At 41.8% G+C, this 22,212-nt stretch overlaps 2 protein-coding genes across 10 annotated transcripts in view; one reads left to right on the forward strand and one right to left on the reverse strand.

Annotated features, from left to right (window-relative positions):
* Positions 1–22,212, reverse strand: part of Ctnna2 (catenin (cadherin associated protein), alpha 2) — a 1,098,179-nt gene that overhangs the window by 340,691 nt on the left and 735,276 nt on the right. The window lies entirely within an intron of this gene.
* Lrrtm1 (leucine rich repeat transmembrane neuronal 1) overlaps positions 6,883–22,212 on the forward strand; it is a 30,706-nt gene continuing 15,376 nt past the window's right edge. For 2 of the 5 annotated variants that reach the window (NR_155300.1, NM_001362109.1), the window contains exons 1-2: positions 20,150–20,899; positions 21,176–22,212. The exon at positions 21,176–22,212 is cut by the window's right edge. Coding sequence is in view for 3 of the 5 variants with exons in the window: in NM_001362109.1 (NP_001349038.1) it covers positions 21,235–22,212 (978 nt within the window). In the remaining 2 variants the exon portion in view is untranslated. Of the gene's footprint in view, positions 19,637–20,149; positions 20,900–21,175 lie in introns of those variants that run through there. The other 3 variants (NR_155299.1, NM_028880.4, XM_030255644.1) reach the window with 2 other exon arrangements.

The following is a 22,212-nucleotide window of genomic DNA, read 5'->3' on the forward strand; positions in this document are numbered from 1 at the left end:
AGTGCTGGGATTAAAGGCGTTCGCCACCACACCCGGCCCCGCACATTTATTGATCTTTGCAATAACTCCCGTGTCTGGATAGTCTGTGTTCAGGTGAGTACTCCAGGCCCTTTGTCAGATCTGCCCAGAAGCAGCTTGAAGTCTAATGGCGTTAAAGCTCTCCAAGGGTGATGCTCTGTGAGCTCAGATTAGAGAACTCTTGACCTGTGCACGAAGAAGATCTGAACTGAGGTTCAGGGACAAAGACAGAGGTGGTTGTCTGTCAGCACCGACACCACCCTGATCCTCCTCAGGGGTTGGTACCTGCCTTGAGGTGAGGTCCACTCTGCATACTGTTCTTGTAGAGGACCTAAGTTCCTTTACAACACCCACATCCACTCACAATCACTTGTGATTCTGGCTCTTGAAGGATCTGAGTCCACACGTGTCCTTGCACATAATTAAACATAAAATAAATCTTAAAATATGAATCAGAATTCTACTAAAACGCCATATACTGCATTAACTGTGCTCAAATTCCTGGCTCTATACAACTGCTTGGAAAGGCAAGGGACTATGGAAGGAACACATTGGAAGGGAAGTCTCCTTTACCAGTGCCTAGGGCCAGGAATAAGGCTGGCCAGGCCACAGTCTCTTGTGCATTTACAGACCACTCTCTTGAGTGTTGCAACGTAGCTAAGACTATTTTTGGAATTTGGCCCCTGGTTGGCAGGAGACTTCCTCTCACATGCCCGAGACTAGCAAAAGTGGCAGGCTTTTTGGAAAATGGACAAGGCAACCCTGGCACCCATCTCCACAAATCTCCTTTCTGATTGTCATGGTAACGCAGGCAGGCAGGCAGGCAGGGCAGCCGCTGGGCTGCTTGTCTGAGCCCGGGCAAGGCTACCACGTGGGCTCACTGGTGCGTGGTCTGGAATTGCGGGAGCCTGTAGGTAACAGTCAGCCACCGTGGGATGTGCAGTTCTCCATGCCAGGGAATTAGTGCTTCTGGGGAGTATATGTATGTGGGCTCGAACTGTGTGTTACTATGACGATGGTAATCGGGTCCTCCCTCAGAGAAGTGCCACGTCACTTAAATTCTGGAATCCACCCTTAGACCGGTGCATGGCTCTGCTCGAAGGCCTCAGAGAATGAATGCATAGGAACGCCTAATCACTGGGCAGTTTCTTGACAGTGACCTACACTGAGTGCTTTAGTAGCCTCAACTAGTAAGAAACTTGTCAAAGGATGGAAAGAAGGGAATTAAGCATGCTTATCAGATGGTAATTAATTTCTTCTCTAGAAAGAAAATAGAATTAAGAGGCTCTGTGAAATTCAGTTTATACTATAAAAGTCTTAGCTTCATTTTTTTTAATGCATCCACTTTTTTTTAACCTTTTAAGAGCGTATTCTACTTATACACAATAATGGATTTCATTATGACATTTTCATACATGCATGTAAAGTATCTTAGTCATATTCATGCCTCCTTATCTCTCCTGTTCTTCCTTATATGAGATAAAGTTCTCACGTGTCTCAGGCTGATCTCAAGCTCAAGGGTATCCATTAACTCTTTAAAAATGTGCAATTATTTGATGTATATGGGCATTTTGCCTTCCTGTATCTTTGCACAGCATGTGTACGGTGCCTGAGGTGGGCAGAAGAGAGAGCATGTCAGATGCCATGGACCTGGAACTACAGACAGTTGTATGTGCTGAGTTAAACCGGAGTCCTCTGAAAGAACAGCAGCTAGTGTTCTTGACCACTAAGTCATCCTTTCAGCCTTGATATCCTCCTGCCTCCACCTCAAAAGTGCTGGGATTCCAGAGGTATACCACTATACCTGGCTTATACAGTGTTGGGCAACAAGCACAGAGTCTTATATACCCTAAGCAAGCACTCTACCAACTGAGAAACAACATAGTCCCTTGCTTGCACCCACACTTAAAACTTTTTCTTTTGTGCTGTTGCTTCCTAAGAAAGGGGAATAGCCATTATTCTCTAAGGACTGTCCACTTTAAAAAGTAAAATGAAATATAGAACATCTTCAGAAATTCTATAGCTTTTCTTAGAATATAGATCAGCTCTCATGCCAGAGGAACCTTGCAAAGCATGTTAGGAGAAATAAGGTATTGATTAAATACAGTCACAGTAAAGACTAAGCTTACATTAGTATTTCCCACCACCCGGAGTTGCCACACTTTATCATTCATCTGTGTCTATGAATGTGTGCATACACACAGTGGCAAAACCACGATTAACTTGGCTTACAATAGAAAAATTTCTGATAGATTGTAAACACGGGTTCATCATGTGCTTACAAGATGACTGATGCCACACCATTCCCTAGTTAATTTGCATGCATTGTAAGATGTCACTATATATCACAGGATCTGCTAGAATATGCCGCTTCTCAAACAAATACTTGGGGCTGGAGAGATGTCTCGGCAGTTACAGGAATACACTGCTTATGCAAAGGAACTGAGTTCAGTTCCCAGTACCCACACCAGGAATGCACAGTTCCTGTAAATTCAATCTTAGGGGCATCCGACACCTCTACATACACACACACACACACACACACACACACAAACACACACACACACACACACACACAAACACACACACACACACACACACACACACACTCACACGTAATTATACGTAAGATAATAGAACTAAATATGAAAAATGAAATTCTATCCTCAAGACACATCAATGCTTTCCACAAGCTGCCTTCATTTCTCATTTTCTGCATTTTCCCTATCATTTTTTTTTTTTTTTTTTTTTTTTTTTTTTTGCCTTGGGAAAAGATTTGTTCCTATCTCTCAGACTTAGCACAGACATCGTGACCACCAGCCATGCCTGGAGCACCATATTAAAGACTTTTCCTTATGAAATTCCTAAACTGTTCCCATTAAATATCCAAATCTTCTTGATCTTCTCTCAGGAGGTCTTTTATATTTAGTTACTTACTTAGAATATGATCAAATGTTGTGTGCTATGAACTTTCCCTATTCTTTCTTTCTTTTCTTTCCTTTCCTTTTTTTTTTTTTTTTGGACAAGGTTTCTCTGTGTAGCTCTGGCTGTTCTGAACCTTACCAGGCTGATCTCAGACTCTCAGGGTTCCACCTGCCTCTGCCTCCTGAGGGCTGGAATTAAAGGCATGCTCCATCACAAGCTGGCTTTATTTTGTCTGTTATAGTTATTTGTAAATGTGGGCATGCAACAGATCCTAACATGCTACACCAATGCCTCTAATTAGATTAGATATCTATGTAATGTAGCCCATTCGAAAAGTAACCTCTATAAGCATACGATCATGTGAGTGAGTGTTGATCTTAGTGCATTCTGGTGGGGCTAATTGATTAAAAGTGTTTCTTGGGTTATTCTTGCCTCTGGCATTATCACAGGAAAACAATCTCCCTAATGAGACGAATGGGGGAGACACAGTTTGGACTTAGATTCAAGCAGATCTAAGTTCAGAGATACTGAACACAATTGAATATGAACACTATATCAGGCAATTTAAAAGAATAATCATTAATACTCTAATATTAGATAATGCTGTGTTTTATTTCTTTTTTCTTTTTTTCTTTTTAAAGAGACAACTAAAACTGGGCACAGTGGTTTTTGGCTTTAATCCCAGCATTCAGGAGGCAGAGACAGATGGATCTCTATGAGTTCAAGGCCAGCCTGTTGAGTCCCAGTCCCGCCAAAGCTACATAGTGGGACCCTGTCTCAAAGCCAGAGAAGGGTGGGCATTATTTAGGGCAAGACATTCTATCTGTGATTTACTTAAAAACCTTCAAAACCTCTGTCGAAGACTGGCAGGATACACAGGTTTTTTTTCCCACCACAAATTCTAATATGGAGTAAGAAACAAGCCAAGATCTACTTTCCCATACCAAGGTCTTCTTTGGGAGATTCACTTGATCAATTGCTTCCCAAGGCAGTCAGTTGACTCTCCCATCCCAGAGAGGAACTGCCATGGTTCTTCTCTAGTCTAAGGATTACATTTCAGGGCTACCTGGCCCAGCCTGAAAAGTGGAGGAGCCCAAGGCTTCTATCTAATTCAGATCCTTGCTTTGAAAAAAGTGTAGTTTTCTTCTCAAAGAAAGAAGGGCTTGGTGACTCATGAATATTTCTACTATTTTAGGAGCAGTCTTATAAAAATGACCACAAGAAGAAGTACCGCACAGCTATACAGGCAGTAGTAGCATCAGCTGCATAGTTCTATCATCTCATTTGTATATTCTTAAAAGCTGTGAATCAAGGCAAGGATATCACTCCCATTTTGTAAGTGAATAATAATAAAAACCCTTAGTCCTGATGGCTAACAGGTAAATCATTCAATTACTTAAAAAATATTAAATTGATTAAAAGATAACGCCCAGCATTAAAGCATTTGCAAAATGTCAGAATCAAAGTAAGTTTTTTCTTCATGACATTTTGATTATCACTTTGTAATATGCAATTCCTCTCTTATCAGTTCTCAAAATAGTAATATGGAAAACACTGTGTCATTTCCTACCAGCAGGTCACAGGAAAAGACACACTTGCTGAAGGGCCCAAGTCATGAGTTGTTAATGTCTTCCGACGAACATCAAATGGTTCTGATGGGGCTTTTGATGATGTCCTGTTTTAACCTCTTGACATTGAGTCATGTGGGTGGTAAATGCCACCAACTGTCCTTTATGAATTAGGAGTTCTTAGGGTAGCTAGGATGCTATGCCAGGTAGCATGAAATCCAAGTGAAAAGTGGAGTTAGGAAGTTAGAGACCCAGATACAAGGTTCACTCCAACTAGATCGCCCAAGTCACATGGCGTTACACTTCTCTCTTCATTTACCTTAGCTTTTGAAAGAGCAAAGCCATCAAAGCAAGCATCACTTTGCTCTCAGCGTGGGTTGAATAATATCCTGAGCCATATACGTGCAACGTTCTGAAGCCTCTGTAATGTTCACAGGCACAAGAGAGATGCAGTATTCTCCATGTTATGTAAAGAAGCAATCTTGCTTATGTAGCCAGTTTGGCTATGTGCCACTCTCATAATTTCCAATTATTACATAGTTGTTTGAAACACTGCTAACAACAATGGCACTTCATAAACTGGTTGTTTTCACCAGTCCTTGTCAGGCAATTGTATTGAAAACAAGTAGTTGATTTCCAGTAAATAATGTTCAAATGGGTAAGAGACTCTTTGAATACAAATTATGTTGAAATTAAGTACAGTAGATGGATTTAAGTTCTTAGAATCAGTTTTCTATTTCTAAAGGGAGTACTTATCTATGTAGGGTAGTGACCCTCTGAACACAATCAGCTCTTGGCAAAGGAATTCAAACCAGGTTGGGCTTTTGCTTGTGACACACAGCTTGATAAAAAAAAAAAAAAAAAAACGGGGGCGGGGGGGTGGCTCCCACTGACAGCAGTTCTGGGTGTAGAAGTGAACCTCCAGCATCCCATTTTGTTTTAACCTTCTGTTAAGTATTATTCAGTCAGTGGGATGGAGAGATGCCCCAGTTTTTAAGAGTACTTGTGCCTCTTCTAGAGGACCTGAGTTTTGTCCTAGCACCCTTGCCATGTGGTTCACAATTTTCTGTATCTCTAGCTCCAGAGGCTTCCTACACCTCTGGCCTTTGCCTAAAACTTCATTCAAAAGCACATACTCACATTCACACACACACACACACACACACACACACACACACACACACACACACACACTTACACATATTGAAGAACAATAAAATAATTATTTTTTAAAATTATTTTTCAATCAAAAAATACACCAAAACCCCTTTGGTAGACTCCTTCAGAACGTACTCACGTTGCCTATCTAACATCAGGAACAACATTCCAAGAAATAAAGGGCTGATATGGCTGTAGTCAACATAGTTATGTAGCGTACCTATCTATGCTAAGGGCTTGTCTTAAGGCCTGACTTCACATGAAAAGTCCATTTATGTTCTTTAACAGTTTTGTTTCAAAACCTCAAGGTTCTCACTTAAAACCTGGTGCAGGGTTATATCACAAAAAAAATTGCCAACATATAAATAGTTTTAAAAGACGCCATTGAAACAAGCCATCAATACTTGTACACTGAGGATATCCTACACTCACCAGCAATAAATGACCAAATTCATAAATGCCAGAGGTAAAAGGGATATTGGGCACCTTATCTAACTTCACTGTTGTATACTGAAAGGAATTGCTAATAAGGTGTGAAGTCAGAACTTATTCATATGCACTGAGACTTTATGTTCGCTACACCCAAAGTACAGTTTGAGTGAGTGTGCTCTTGAGAAATTTCGTGACAAAATTTGAAGGGTGTGGGTGGGGTAGGACAACATCTGGAGAGCAGTTTAAGAGAGGATTTAAGGGACGACTTAATTTGGAACAAATAATAGACAAACAGAATGTGAGATTAGTTCTGCCTTTCTGGGGTTGTTATTACTGGCAAGGCTTCAAAGAGAAAGTACTATCCCAAGGATGTCATATCCTCTAGCACTTATCTTGTAGGGTAAGTACCCAGGACATGGTTGTAGACTCAGCACATGCCATAATTTCAATGTGAAATGAATCCCCTAGGTTCTCATGTTTGAACAGTTGGTCCCTTGTTGGTACCTGTATTTCAGAAGGCTGTGGAGCATTTAAGAGGTGAAGGCTTGCTGGACAAAATGGCTCACTAGAGGCATTCTTGAATTTTTATGGCACGGTTCCACTTCTGTTTGCTCTGTGCTTCCCAATTACAAAAGCAATGTAACCAGCCACTTTCTGCTCCTGTGGCCATGTATTTGCCTTGTTAGAATGTATTCTCTGAAACTGTAAGCCAAAATAGACCCTTCCTTGAATGCTTCTTACCAGGCATTTTATCACAAGGACAAGGAAATATTTAAGACTACATGTGCATCTAGATATAGGTGACTTGGGTGGGAGGAGTGAATGGTCTGGAGTAAGCATGGCAGAAACACATGTTGAAGGATATAGATTTAATGGCAGTCAGAATCTGCAGGACAACATAGTATCTTGAGAAGATCAAATTAAGCATTATTTATTTAGAGGCTTTTGAGAAAATAAGCCAATTGAAGCAAACACCACAAGGATGTAGATGATGATGTATTTGAATGTTATTTTAACCAGGAAGATGATCATGACCTGTCCCCATGCCATTACTCAGCTTATGTTTAGATTGTACTGTAAAGTATGGAGAAAGCCTAAGGAACTTGTTAATCAATCCAGGCTCCCATATTCAAAATGAGGCTTCTGAATATGTGTGGTTTCTCTATTCTGTCCTGCCCTTGTCCATGTAAGCAGTCACAGGGGGCTGGCTGAGAGGAACAGGAAACTGGAAGGAAGTGTGAATTATCATCTCATGTTCATGCTTTCTAGGTCCATGCTAGATGAAGCCCCCAGAACAGAAGACCTCCTCCCAGAATAGAAGATGGAAGAAGAAACAAATGAGGCTTTTATCAAGTCTCAAGAATAGTTGCTCTTCAGGTCTCCTAGGTACCTCTTAAAGGATGTAAGGAATGTGGAAAAATCATACCAAATTATCAATGTCAGCTAACGGAAATGTCTTGGATGTTCAAAGCTGTGGTTTTCTTATAATGGGAACATGGTAGGTTCTCTGGCCTATAAACAGAATTAAGCCATTAAAAGTGCTCTGATTTACTCACTGAAACAGAGTGATCACTCCATAAAATATTTCTAAGGTGGTGCTAAAATTGCTCATATGCGTGAAGGTTTATAAAGAAGGTGTATGGGCTCCTTAAATAAGAATTCCTACCTTATTCACACCAACATTCTAGTCATTTCATATACTTGAACATAGCTGTTGGGGCCTCAGATTTGTGGAATATGCTATTCCCTAACTCAGCATTTCTAACCTCTTGAAACTTTCCTTAGTGGCCTCTTACTCAACATTCCTGTTTAAACTCAAGTGACACCTCAGAGAGACTGTCCTAGTTTCCTTTCTGTTACTGTGATGAAACATACTGACATCAAACAGCTTAGGTGAGAAAAAGGTTTATTTCAGGTTACAAGTTAGGTTACAGTTCATCGTAACTGGGGACAGTGTGGGCAGCGACTTCAAATACTAGTTATATCCTGTATACAGCTAAGAGCAGAGAGAGATGAATAGGAACCTGCTGGCTTGCTTTCTTGCTTGTGCTCAGCTCCACTTCTCTACTCTTACATTTAAGTACTTCTTCCTATGGAATGGTGGACTGACTCTTTGCATGTCAACTAATTTATTTAAGACAACCTCCCATAGTAATACCCATAGGTTAATCCAATATAGGCAACAACCCTTCATTGAGACTCTTTTCTGGTAACTTTAGTTAGTGTGAAGTTGACAACTAAACTCAACCAAAACAAACACCCTGCATAACTTTTCAGAAACCAAACCTCATCGCTTCATTTCTCTCTTCCACACTGTTATATCTTAAATTTTCTGGTATCTATCAGCACCATGGTTGATGTTTGCATACCTGCATATATTAAGTGCCATATATGGGTGGGTTGCAGCAGAATGCCTAAGTGAAAAATAGTTCCAATAGCATGAGTCAAGAAACACATGTTTCAAGATGAGGAAATCTCATGCAAACTTCACAGGGAAGGACAACATTTACTTTATAGAAACACAATCTCTCTCTTTCTTCCACCTTTCCTTCTCACCTTCAGAGTAAAGAGAAACCAAGAAGGATGGATGTCTTTGAATGTTATATTCAGTTTCTTTCACTTAAGTGAAATCAAAACTTTGAGGAGAAAAAAAAAGCTACATATATTTTAGATGTAACTTATATGTACAAAGCCAAGTGAAATGAACTTTTTAAAATCAACAACTTTCTACATCTCTTCCTTATATCTGATGTGTAAAAAGGAAGAAATTCCTCCACGTTACAGGACCTTTGTATTTCTTATAATATGTTTAGCTACTTGTAGAATTCTGTTGATCTTAATACTTGAACAAAATCCAGAAAGTTACTCAGGGGTATACACATGTTCTACAGGTGTTTAAACTATCAACTAAAGATTAGAGAGTCAATCTTTAAACAATCAGAAACTCAAGGTTTCATTAAGTAATAGTCTGGGCAGAAAAGAAATCATTTCAAGAATATCCTTCCGGATCTGACTGTGAAATTATTGCTTTAACATTTAAGTAGTGTTTTCTAGTCAAATGCAGTATACTTTAAAAAATATTTATGTTCTTTTTAAAAATTTTTTAAGTTTCTATTTTTATAGGCAAAGTACAACTTTGTAGAAAAATGTTATCCCTTTTCTTCCCAGCTACTCATGCTGTGAAGCAACCTGTTCCACTGTTTAAGCCTGTGTTTGTTCTGTTTCCATTGTGCAGAGGGAAACAGTTTCCGCACCTTTAAAAAAAAAATCAAAGATCTATCACTCACCAGGACAGCATAGCAACTGCACGAAAGGAAATCATGAAGGATAGCAAAAAAGCTACTGCGTTTCTAAAATCTTAGCACGTTTACAAATGACCTGGGATCTTGTAAAAATGAAGATTTTCCTGGGTCCTTCTGTCTTGAATGGAGTCCAGGACTCAGCATTTAGAACAGCCCATGAGTGACAAAAACAGTATTAGTTCTTGGTGCTTACAGATGATATACCACTGAAGACAAGAAATAAAAGTCACCTGACAGCATTTAGTATTTACAAGGGAAATGCCATCAAACCAGTGCAGTGATTTTTAGTCAACTGTAAATCTTCCAAGTCCCACCAACAAAGGGAGCCTATTTTTCTATACCGTGAGGAAGGCTAATAAGGTGACCAGCTGCTTGGCGATGCATCTGGAGAAGAACGTAAATGCAGAGAGATCTCTCCTGCTGTCCTCAGGAGCCTGAAGTCCTACAGGAGTGTACCTGAGCTCGCTTGCTGGAAAATGAGGCACCGTGGAAGAGAGCAGAGTTACCCCATCTATGGCAATAAAAGGTAACCCCAGCTAACAACATGCCAACTACCATCCCTGAGTGAAATCGTCGTGGGTTTTCCTGTCTCTGGCAAACACTTGTGTACACAACAGAGCTGATCTCAGTGATCCAGCTCCATTAAAACATAACCTCAACTGTGCACAGAGATGAGAGCGAAACCAAATCACTATTGTTTTAAGGACGCCACATTGGGATGTTTTTCTTTGTTGTTTAAAGAAGCAGCGTGGTCCCTGTGCTTATGATTCCTTTTCCTTTTTGCCTTCAGTCTCTATTTTCTGTCTTACTCTTAAATAATGGAAATAGATATAAGCAATTATTGCAATGGCATTTTGATCCCTTTTTAAAATGCCATAATTAAGTTGCTTTTTCTCCTGCTTTACAACCTTGAAAAACATGGACAGCCTTGTTAAATAGTAGGACAGTTTCTCCTTCATAGAAGGAGGAATCTCAAATTTTCTTTTCAGTCAGCTGTAGATGCTTTCAATTCTTCTTGCCAACAGGATAAATATAGCACTTTCTTCTGAAGGACATGTCTAACCATTACCTTGTTTCGTATCTGAGAAGGTGGCGTAAGGTCTACCCATAAAGGGACAATCTCAGGCGGGGAAGGCACATGAGTGACAAACACTCTTAGGGAAGAATTCACAGCACCATCCAGTCACTAACAGATTCCTTCATTGGCCAACACCATAGCTACATTTTTCTTTGTGCTGGCCTATCCAATTAGACATCTCTTACAGGGTTGCTGAGCCTTGACCATCTGGATTTTTTTCCTAAACCTATCAAGCTGAAGTATACTTTTTCTTTCATATTTTTCCCCATGAAATAATATTAATAAAAGCTCCACTGTTGTACTTACATATGAGAGGACCTTTGCTATGAGCAGTTTCACATTAACTAAACTCTCCCTCATTTAGCTTCCATTTCCTCTTGTTCTTCAATTTTAGAATTGTCAATTTAAAGAAATGCTTTACGTTTGGGGTCGGGGGTACATTCTGCAAACTGAATAAACCCTAACTTAATAGACGAAAAGTTTATTTTAAAGATAATTTTACCAAAACAGATATTGTATAAATATAAACATTTCTTTTCTCATTGCTGTGAGGAACCACCTGACGAAAAGTGCTGGAGAGATGACTCAGGAGTTAAGGGGTTATTGCTTGGTTATTGCTTGGTTTCTAGAGGACCTAGGTTTGGTTCCATGTAACATCATCAGGTGGCTCACAGCTACACGTAACTTCAGCTCTCGGGGATCTCATGCTACTTCATGGCCTCTGAGGGAACACACTGACAAATGGCATATACATATACTTATATTGATACATACATATACACATAAAGAAAATTAATCTTAAAAAACCCCACCTACGGTTGGATAGTTGGTTTATGGTTATGACCACTTATTGTTGCAAAGGACCAGGATTCAGTTCCCAGCACCCACTTGGAGGTTCACCACCACCTTGGGTACCAGGCACATATTGGGATACACAGATACACCCACAGGCAAAACATTCATACTCATAAAATAGTAAAAAACTAAATCTAAACACCATTTTAAAAAAACATCTAGTGAAAGCAGCTAAAAGGGAGAAGGCTTTATTTTGGGGTCACTGTTTAAGACCCCTGTCTTCCCGTCTCTACACTATTAACTGAATTGTAACTTGTGGTGTGTACCAGTCTCACTTAATCTTCTTGTTGAAGCTTTATTTATATTCTTAGCATTACAATCCACAAGCACTTTGCAGGGAATCCCTCACCTGCATTTCCCTGTAAAACATATATCCAGATCTTAACCTTCTCACTTTTAGCCCTCATACTCTCCATTGCCTTTCTTCAAGATACTGGCGCTTATTGAAATCATCTTAACATCTTGTCAGAGGATAAATGTCACTTGACAGACCCTCATTTCCAATGCAGAACAATCATTTCTTTTGGCTTGCCCTGTCCAACTTCAATGCTAATTCATTCAAACCAATGCATTGCCTTATTGAAACAGATGGTGTGGCCTCCAACTGCCCTCTTTGCTTCCAGTAGCCTTTTCTTGTCCTTCATGTTCATGAACATCATCAGAATTGCATTTCTTGCACCTACATTTTGGAACTCAAATGTCAGATGGAAAGTCTGCTCAACTAAGCTCTAAATCTCCCATCTTGTCTTTTGGCTCCTGACTCTCTTCACCTTATGTGCCTATTGGACTCACACTCAGTGCACCCCAGCAGAGACCACAGTTTTCTCTACTTATTCTACTAACTGGAGTTAATCTTGTCCTCTTGCTGACTTAGGTAATCCATTTCTTCCCCCTTTTCCTTTTCTTTTCCCCCCTCTTTTCTTCTTTCCACCTTTTCTCCTTTCTCTCTGTATCTTTGCCTCTCTCTCTCTCTCTCTCTCTCTCTCTCTCTCTCTCTCTGTTTGTGTGTGTGTGTGCACGTGTGTATGCATCTGTCTGTGTGTGTATGCTTGTGTGCTTTATGTTTGTTTCTCTCTGTGTGTGTATGTACACACATGTCAAATGTTCCTATATAGGTGAAGGACAACAGGTGTTGGATTCTGTTCTCTTTCCACCTTGCTTGTGATAGGGTATCTTAACTGAGGCTGACTATGCTAGGATAATTAGCCTATGAACTTGTGAAAAATTTCCTGTATCTGCCTCCCATCTCCCTTTATGGACACATTGGGATTATTTTATGTTTGTTTTACTATGGCTGACTTTTAAATGGATTACTGTGATCCAAACTCAGGTCATTAGGATTGAATGGTAAGGACATCCTTTACCCACAGATCCATATTCTTGGACCCTCTTTTTCCTTAGAGTGTCTCTGCCTGACCTGCTTCACCTAGCTAGAGAGATCTCTCAAGCACGGCCATAGTTCATATCTCTGTTATTACATGGACCATGCAGTTTTGATTGTACAGCTCAGCTCATGTTCAAGGAACACTGAAGGCAGGGTCCACATTTAACTTATTGTGTATTCTCAGCTGACCCTCCACTTAACCTAAATCAGACTAACAAAAACGAATGGCAACAGCAAAAATATTTTGATAAATAACTAAAAGGAATTCATGGTAGAAGATTAAGAAGTAGTTCCCAAGAATAGGGGTCAGTTTGAAGGAAGATATAAATTAATCTGAATGTGCTGGAATTCCACATAGAATTCATGGAATGGATGGGGGCAAGGAAATCCATACAAAGTAGATCTGTGAAAGGAATCCATGCTCATGGCATAAGCCAGTATGAATCCATCTGGAAATGGTTGGGCCTTCCTTATTTCTGACTATCCTTCAATATAATATGATTAGTTTTCTATGGAATATTGATTAGATAAATAATCAAATCAGTTAATAAACTCAACAAGAGTGAACCAGTAAGTATGCTAGACTTTCCTAAGAAAGATTCAGGAACATTACCAGTATTATGTGGTAATCCATATTCCATGTATGTAGGGTTCCTCATATCTTATCTTTTATGTGTACAGGTAGAAGGTAGAGGATCTTAAAATCAGAAAATTAATAGGTTTGTTCTTGAGGAATTTCATTTTCTTACATCATCTATTTATGTGTGTGTGTGTGTGTGTGAGAGAGAGAGAGAGAGAGAGAGAGAGAGAGAAAGAGAGAGAGAGAGACAGAGAGAGACAGAGAGAGGTGGAGGGGAGCTTGCCTGTTCAGACATCATGGCAATCCCCTCTTAGCATATTTTAAGTATTACTGGATTAGTATGTTGTTGGTCAACAACGTATTTATAAAAATTCTTTGGCTGCCTTGTTAAGAAGAGACAGGGCAATCAGGAAAATCCAAACTTCTTTCGGCAGTGAAACTTCCTTTTCTTGGGTTGATTGAAAAACTGAGTGTCAGGACAGATAGTTTCCAGCAGACAAAAACACACAGGCAGAGTGTTTGGTCACTGCCCAGCTACATGGAAAGGGGCCCAAGGTGCTTTTCAAGGTGCAGTTTTCAGTGATTTCCTAAGAAGCAGAGAAATAGCTGTGTGGGGGGGTGTGGGGGTGTGAAACACACACGACCTTCTAGAAGGATAGTTTGGAGCATACACTGAAGATGTTTCCAAAGGCCCTCACCCTTCGAACACCAATTCTCTTTCTAGAATAAAAGTGTGAAGTCATCTTTTCTCGAGTGTGCAAGGTCTGTACATATGTCTTGATTTATTATAGCACACTTCATTATAAACAGTAATGGCCTAAGCATTGTACAAGAGACAAATTCAAAGACAATACATCCCCCAAACTCCATAGTTCATCTTTGAGTTGTTGGTTTTAAACGTTTTTATTGTTGTTATCAATTATGCTTCTTTTAGCTTGTATTTTCTATTTTTTTCTATAAACATCTCCATTAGGAATATACATGAGGCATAATAATACTTTGGATGGTGCTCTAAGAAACTTACCAACATTAGCAAACTGTAGTAATGTCATACCTTTTTCTAAAAAGAGAGCTCTCAAGTTCCTCTGCCCATCCTTCCCTCATGTATCTCTGTTGTCCTATTCCTTTTATGATTAGAGGGCAGTAGAGACAAGATAGAGTGCTGTCTCTTAGATCAGTATCCACAGAGTCAAAGTCTTATGTCAGATGTCAGAACACCATCATGGCTTAAAGATGAAAGGCAAAGTAAGGTAAGACCAGCCAAAGGCCCTGGCAATGCTCAGTGGATTTCCTAAACTGATTATAGAACCAAGTCTTACCAAAAAGCCTTCTCTCTGCTGGAACCTGTAATTGACATAGACCCTATACTTCTTGGTCTTAAAACCCAGCAGGACAGGCAAAATGCAGTTGAGTCAGTTTGTCCTTTTTCACTAAACTCTATCACCAAGGTTGAATCATAATTTAACATTTCGGTCCCTCCCATTTCTCAGCTATGAAACTAAAGAGGCCTGGGTTTCCATTTATGGTTAGAACTGAACAGTTCTCCCATACAATGTTTCTCAAAAATTTTGTTTTGCTGGTTTTACTTTTGTTTTTTTTTTTATTCCTCCTCTCCCCTCCTCTCCTTCTTATACTCCTTCCCCTCTTCTTCTTCCTCCTTCTCCTCTTCTCCCTCCTTCTCCTCTTTGCATGACAGGGTTCTATGTATTGCATATCTCACATGGCCTTGAATTGGATTCATAGCCAAGGGTAACCTTGAAATCTCAATCTTTCCACCTTTACCACTACAGACTGGTACTACCACATCTAGTTTATGTGATTTGTGGGACAGAAGCTGGGTCTATATTCCCATACAGCAAGTAACTACCAATGGAGATACATCTTCAGATATGCTTCTTATTTAATAAATTTATTGAATTATATAGGTTTTATGGATGAATGTAGGGACTGAGAAAAGTCCCAAGACACTACATTTCTAACAAGCTCTGAGGTTGTTTGTTCCAGCTTATTGTATGGAGTCACAAAGTTTTAACATGCACGATCTAACTAAACTCTTCCAAGTATCCTTTCAGGTAGTCATACTTTGACCTATTTGACAGACAACAGGAATTGCATGTGTAGAGTCACACTGAGAAAAAATTAATTTGGGCATGGGGGCTCATGGCTATAATAACAGTACTAGGAAGGTATAACAGGTCTTAAGTTTTAGGTCATCCTGGGCTTCAAAGAGAGTTCAAGTTCAACATAACTACATGTGGAAATCTTGTCTCAAAAACAGAACATGAAAACCAATAACAACAAAAACCAAATTGCAGAACAAACAACAGAAATAGCAGAGCAGGAATTCTAACTTAGCCATTTTTTAGTCTTGATTTCAAGATGTTTAACCAATCCTTTTAGTTCTAAACTACTTATGTTAAAAATGATGGCCACACTCGTATAGAATGTATAGGACACAAAAATTAGTAAAAGTAAACAATTAATAGTGTGGATAAAAATGAGGGGCCATTTCATATGGGATAGGGTAGAATGGAGTTTAGCTATGCAATCCTAGCTCTTGATCTTCATGTTGAAGGTTAGAATAAAAGTCACCCCCAGACAGACAAAGCATAAAAGATTCACCTAATATGCAAAGGCCAAGTGCATAAGTAATCATAGAAAGGATCCATAAATAGGCCCAAGAGGAAAAGACACTCATATTTAGTTAGTTTACCACCACTATTCGGTTCCTTCACTGAACACAACAGTGACTTCCTTACTATTACTTGCATTGGTGCCTTCTTTCAAGAGGGGCATCCAGTTTGATCAGAAGGGAACTTCCCCTTTCTAATTTGTTTCCACTAACGAGGCCTCCTGAGTAAAGTCTGAGGGTCCTCACCCCTGGGCTCCACTGGCATCTGTGGTGGCACTCCACATAAAGTGCCATCTGTGTGGTGCGTGCCCAGAGGAACAAAGAGGTTAATTCTCTTCTTTTGCAACTGTGACTCCCATCCTCCCCCAGTTCCTCTAAGTGTTTCCTTTTAAAGAAAAGCCATGGTTCACTGCTACTGAAAATTAAAGACAACAGCATAAAGATCAAGGTCCAGGCTGGTACCAGCAATGACAGAACATTAAAATCGTTACTTGAATTTCTCTTTCCTTGAAAACTGACAAAGACTATTGAAGGAAAGGCAACTATAACACAGGTTGATTTCATAAATGTGTGTGTGTGTGTGTGTGTGTGTGTGTGCTCACCAACACTGGTATATAGACAGGCTGAGGGTTGATACTGAGATACCATCCACCATCACATCTGTTCTTTGCCGTATTCTTTGAAACAGGGTATCCCATTGAACCTTACTATTTAATCTAGACTCCCAGGGCAGGAAGCCTTCTGTATCCTCATGTCTCTAGTTTCCGTGATAGGATTATAGTACAGATGACCACATATTGCCATTACATGGGTGGTGGGGATCTGAATTCAGGTCTTCAAGCTTGCCTCCATGCACTTCGCCCACTCTCCAGCCTCATTTCAGAATCTTTCTAGTTGTATCTCTTCATTCATTGGTTCGTTTGGCTGAAGTGGACAAATTGGAGGTGACCTTCAGATTTGATGGAGTGAGTGGTAGTAATGATTATATGACTTCCTCCATCCTCCATCACATGGACTACCAAGAAAACAGGAAAATGTTTTATTGTTGTTGTTGTTGTTGTTGTTGGTTTTGTTTTGTTTTGGTAAAGTTTACTTTATAAGGTCAAAGAGAGAAGGAATAACTAACAGGCTCATCCTTCTTCTACAGACTTTATACTTTTAGCTTCTCTAACTGTACTAGGTGCCCTCCCTTCTACATCTCTTCAGTAACAGAGTTGCTTTGGTAAGCAGAATTTTACCCTGTACACCCTAGACTTCCTTCTGATTTGCTGAAATCATGCTTTCAATATTTATCTTTTCTGACTCCAAACTAGTGGGGCCAGGCCTCTACTCTTAACCTCATGTAAGCTTGCTGTTTTCACATGGTGCCACAATGAATATCCAGCTTCTAGAATTGAGGGCATAATTACATTAAAAGGATAGACTCAATCTCCTACCCTAAACAAACATGCTGACTATCGACAGGGGTCTCGAGACACACAGGACACTGCTCTTCAGCTGTCCAACACGGAAGAAGACGTGGAGAAACCTAAATCTGTCATTACCCCGGAAGAAAACTTGATGAAGAACGTGGTGGCCACTTTACTGCTTGATAAATGAAGCTTTCTCTCAAGACAAGCAGATCGAAAAGACAAGAAAATAACTGAAGGTTATATTTCTTGTAATATACTTATATTTCTCCCCTATTTCAATATCATGGGCCCTTAGGAACATGGAATGAAAATTTGTGAAAAAAAAAACAGCCATATCAACTTGCTGCGGTGACTCAAAAGTTGTCGTTTCTCAACTCAACTTTGCTGAAACACTTGATTCATGTTGTTCTTATTTAACCTAATTTGCATTGATTTAATCAGTGCTGGTATGCTTTAAATACATAATAAATTGGAATTCTGCAACTCAGAAGACTTAGAATAGCTAAATTTCAATAAAGCTCATTTCAATCTGTTAATGTATACAGCTCTGCCAAGAGATTTAAGAGGATAGAAAAGATGCAACTTGCCACATTAGAGGTGAGAAGGGCTTAAAGATACCATGCAGACAAAATGATTTGCAGGATAACAACATGAATATATATATATATATATGGTCATAATTACAGCCTAGGAACATCGTCTATATTTTGAGTGGCATACTTAGAAGAAAACTCACATATAAATGCAGGACATTTAATTTTATTCTCTTTCTTTTGTGCCAACACTCAACTCTTCTCTGCCTCTCTGTACCAGCTCTACAAATCAAGTGACATCCAAAGTAGGACCTCTTCTTGCCCATTTGGCAGCCTCTCTCATCCTTCTGCCAAGCTGCATGCATTATAAGGATTTTCTTCCTAGCAGCCATGGGGATTGGGTGCCTTATGCTCAAAGTACTTGCTGAATGGCTGGCCACTGTTTACCCTGCCTAAGCCTGCCCAGCCTTGCTCCTCCAACCCTTTAGAGTTTATGGCTCAATCAGTCGGCATGCTGTCAGGAATAATTGTTTTGGCAAGGGGTAAAACCACTTGATGATGAAATTGTTTCTCTGTCTGTTAAAGTGTTCTGCAGCAACACAGAAGTGCCAAGTGCCTAGTCCAGAGCTAAGTTGGAGACAGGGTGAGGACAGCTGACCATCCAGAGTTGCACAGAAAGAACACAGCTCTGAGGAGGAACAACAAAGATCTATCTGTGACAGTAAGTTGTATGACCTTGAATAATCCCCAGATGTCTCTGGCCTCAGGTTCATCATGTGCAAAATGGAGAAGGTTGATTTTTTCTCATGTCTCTTGTAGCTCCTAAGACAGCATGTGATGTCTAGGACATTTCAGATTTGTGTTCTTTTCAATTAAATGATGCATCCTGGAGATGAATAACCAAGGCAGAGCTCAGAGGAATACAGAATGGGATGATTCATAGGGCTTTTCCTGAAAAGTGTTACCTGTCTTTGGTGACCTTAATTCTACCGATTCGTCTTTTCAACTTTGTTGTTCAGGGCCAGTTTAGTGGCTTGACCAATCTCAACCTGTGGGACCTTCCAGCTCACCATCACTCCTAGGAACATAGGAGTGATAGCGCCCATTTACTTGGAGTTTATTAGAAGCAGAAATGATGCAGATGTGAGGACAGTCGTCCACTTCCACCCATGACTCCTCCTGACACTGGCTTACTTGGCCATGTTTGAAGATTTTAACTTTTTTTTCTTTTTTTAAAACAGATGGCCAATTGGTCTGTTGCAATAGGGTAGAACTGGTTGTGACCAGAGGGGTACTTATTCATTATATGGACTACTGTCTATAAAGGATTGAAGGTAGAAAATCCAGCCGGGGCTTTTCCTGGTATTCTAAGAAAAGTAACATTACTGTACAGTAGCACAACTGAATCAAGGATGGGTGGATGAGAAAAAGGCTTCCTTTTCCTTTAAAATACCTCTTCTCTACACATTTTCTAGTGCATTCTCCAGGGGTTAGATGTAATTAGCATGAACAGCACATGTCAGTGGTAGGCTCTCCCATGTCATGCAACAGCATCTTTATCCTTGAAAGCAGTGTGCTCCATGTAGACTGGGTGAGCCCCAGGAGCAGCTTCAGCAGTCTCTGAGTACACAGACTGAATGTGCCTTACTGCAGCTCTCTCACACCAGCCCGACTCAGATGGCTTTTCCAACAGAGTGGGCTTGCAAAGCATTTCAGCAACCTCTGAAAATGGCCAGCTCCATGTAGAAGGGTAGTTAGTGTAAGTGTTGGCAAAGGAGAGGAGAGGAGAGGGTAGGAGAGGTGAGGGGAGTGGAGGAGAGGGGAGGGGAGGGGAGGGGAGGGGAGGGGAGGGGAGGGAAGGTGGAGGAGAGGAGAGGGGAGGAGAGGAGAGGAGAGGAGAGGAGAGGAGAGGGGAGGGGAGGGGAGGGGAGGGGAGGAGAGGGGAGGGGAGGGGAGGGGAGGGGAGGAGAGGAGAGGAGAGGAGAGGAGAGGAGAGGAGAGGAGAGGAGACTGAGACTGTCAGAATCAAACCCCAAATCCCTGCCTTCTTGTGTCTCCTCTCAAGTTGTTTTTGGAAAGCAAAGAAACAAATGTTGATTGCTCTACAGAGTCCTACGTTTCTGTTACACGTACGCAGTTTAACAGAGGGGGATATATCCCCAAAGAAAGGTTGGCGGTGGGGGGGGGGCGAATATGTTAGTCCCTCATTTAGATATATCTTGTCATTGATGATGTTTCTTACCCCCCCTCTTCTTTTTTTTTTTTTTTTTCCGCCCGCAAATAGATACAAGAAAAAAAAAAGCTGAGAGTGTTTTTCATTTCATCAAAGAACATATATTACTTTAGCGGCTCGGTTTAAAAAAAAAATGTTGGTTTTCTTCCCACCCCTTTTCAATCTGCCGGTGTTGGAGGTGCTCGGAGAAGACGCACAATCGCGAGCAGCTTACGACACTCAGTGAGCAGTCGGTGCCGGTGCAGGCTCGCGCACACTCCTCGGAGGAGGGAAGGAGCCGGGCGCTGCTCTGCGCTCCGCAAGGCATGAGCCGGCCAGGTTTCCGCAGCTGCCCGGGACACGAATGGCAGGCGTTCTCCAACCTGGACTCCAAGGTGGCTTCGATTCGCGTTGGTCATTGCCGATGACATTCTCCAGACTGTCAAATCCTGGGGAGTCTCGAGCCCCGAGTTTGGAGTTGATCTTTTACCTCAACCCCCCAACCACGTCACAGTCTCAACTGCAGAGGAAAAAAAAGGGGGACCGAGGCAGGAAGGCGAGAAGCACGGGCTCCCGGCACGTAGTTGGGAAACTTGCGGGTCCTAGAAGTCGCCTCCCCGCCTCGCCGACCGCCCCTGCAGCCCCGGAGCGCAGCAGCAAAGTGAGACATTGTGCGTCTGCCAGATCCTCGGGCCGCGGAGCAGGGCTGCCTCGGGAAACACAGAGGGGTCTTCTCTCGCCCTGCATATAATTAGCCTACACACAAAGGGAGCAGCTGAATGGAGGTTGTCACTCGCTGGAAAAGGGTGGGTAAGACACTTTTTTAATTAAATTCTTTCCAGAAGAAAAAAATTTTTCCTCCCTTTGCTGCCGCATCTAACATGGACTGCATTACCCCGGCTTTGATCTTTCCGTGGCTGTGAACTTTGTATGCCGCCCGGCTTTCTGCATGCTTAGAGGTGAACGTGTGGCTCTAGGGAGGGGGGGTTCCTTCTGCATTTTTCTATATTGATTTGATTTTTTTTTTGTCCCTTTCTTTCCCCCTCCCCCTCCCTCTCCTCTCCCTCGGAATAAAATATGCTATAGATTTCTGACCCAGCGCTTCCAATGGACATTCTCCAGTCTCTCTGGAAAGATTCTCGCTAATGGATTTCCTGCTACTCGGCCTCTGTCTACACTGGCTGCTGAGGAGGCCCTCGGGGGTGGTCTTGTGTCTGCTGGGGGCCTGCTTTCAGATGCTGCCCGCCGCCCCCAGCGGATGCCCGGGGCAGTGTCGGTGCGAGGGGCGGCTGCTGTACTGCGAGGCGCTCAACCTAACCGAGGCGCCCCATAACCTGTCCGGCCTGCTGGGCTTGTCTTTGCGCTACAACAGCCTCTCGGAGCTGCGCGCCGGCCAGTTCACAGGGTTAATGCAGCTCACGTGGCTGTATTTGGATCACAATCACATCTGCTCGGTGCAGGGGGACGCCTTTCAGAAACTGCGCCGAGTTAAGGAACTCACGCTGAGTTCCAACCAGATCACTGAACTGGCCAACACCACCTTCCGGCCCATGCCCAACCTGCGCAGCGTGGACCTGTCCTATAACAAGCTGCAGGCGCTAGCTCCGGATCTCTTCCACGGGCTGCGGAAGCTCACCACCCTGCACATGCGGGCCAATGCCATCCAATTCGTGCCGGTGCGCATCTTTCAGGACTGCCGCAGCCTCAAGTTTCTCGACATTGGATACAATCAGCTCAAGAGTCTGGCGCGCAACTCTTTCGCCGGCTTGTTCAAGCTCACAGAGCTACACCTGGAGCATAATGACTTGATCAAGGTGAACTTCGCCCATTTCCCGCGCCTCATCTCCCTGCACTCGCTCTGCCTGAGGCGGAATAAGGTTGCCATTGTGGTCAGCTCTCTCGACTGGGTTTGGAATTTGGAGAAAATGGACTTGTCTGGGAACGAGATCGAATACATGGAGCCCCATGTGTTCGAGACCGTTCCCTACCTGCAGACCCTGCAGCTGGACTCCAACCGCCTCACCTACATTGAGCCCCGTATTCTCAACTCCTGGAAGTCCCTTACGAGCATCACTCTGGCCGGGAACCTGTGGGACTGCGGGCGCAACGTGTGTGCTCTAGCT

This window comes from Mus musculus, chromosome 6 (assembly GCF_000001635.26).
Source record: "Mus musculus strain C57BL/6J chromosome 6, GRCm38.p6 C57BL/6J".
Taxonomy (NCBI): Eukaryota; Metazoa; Chordata; class Mammalia; order Rodentia; family Muridae; genus Mus; species Mus musculus.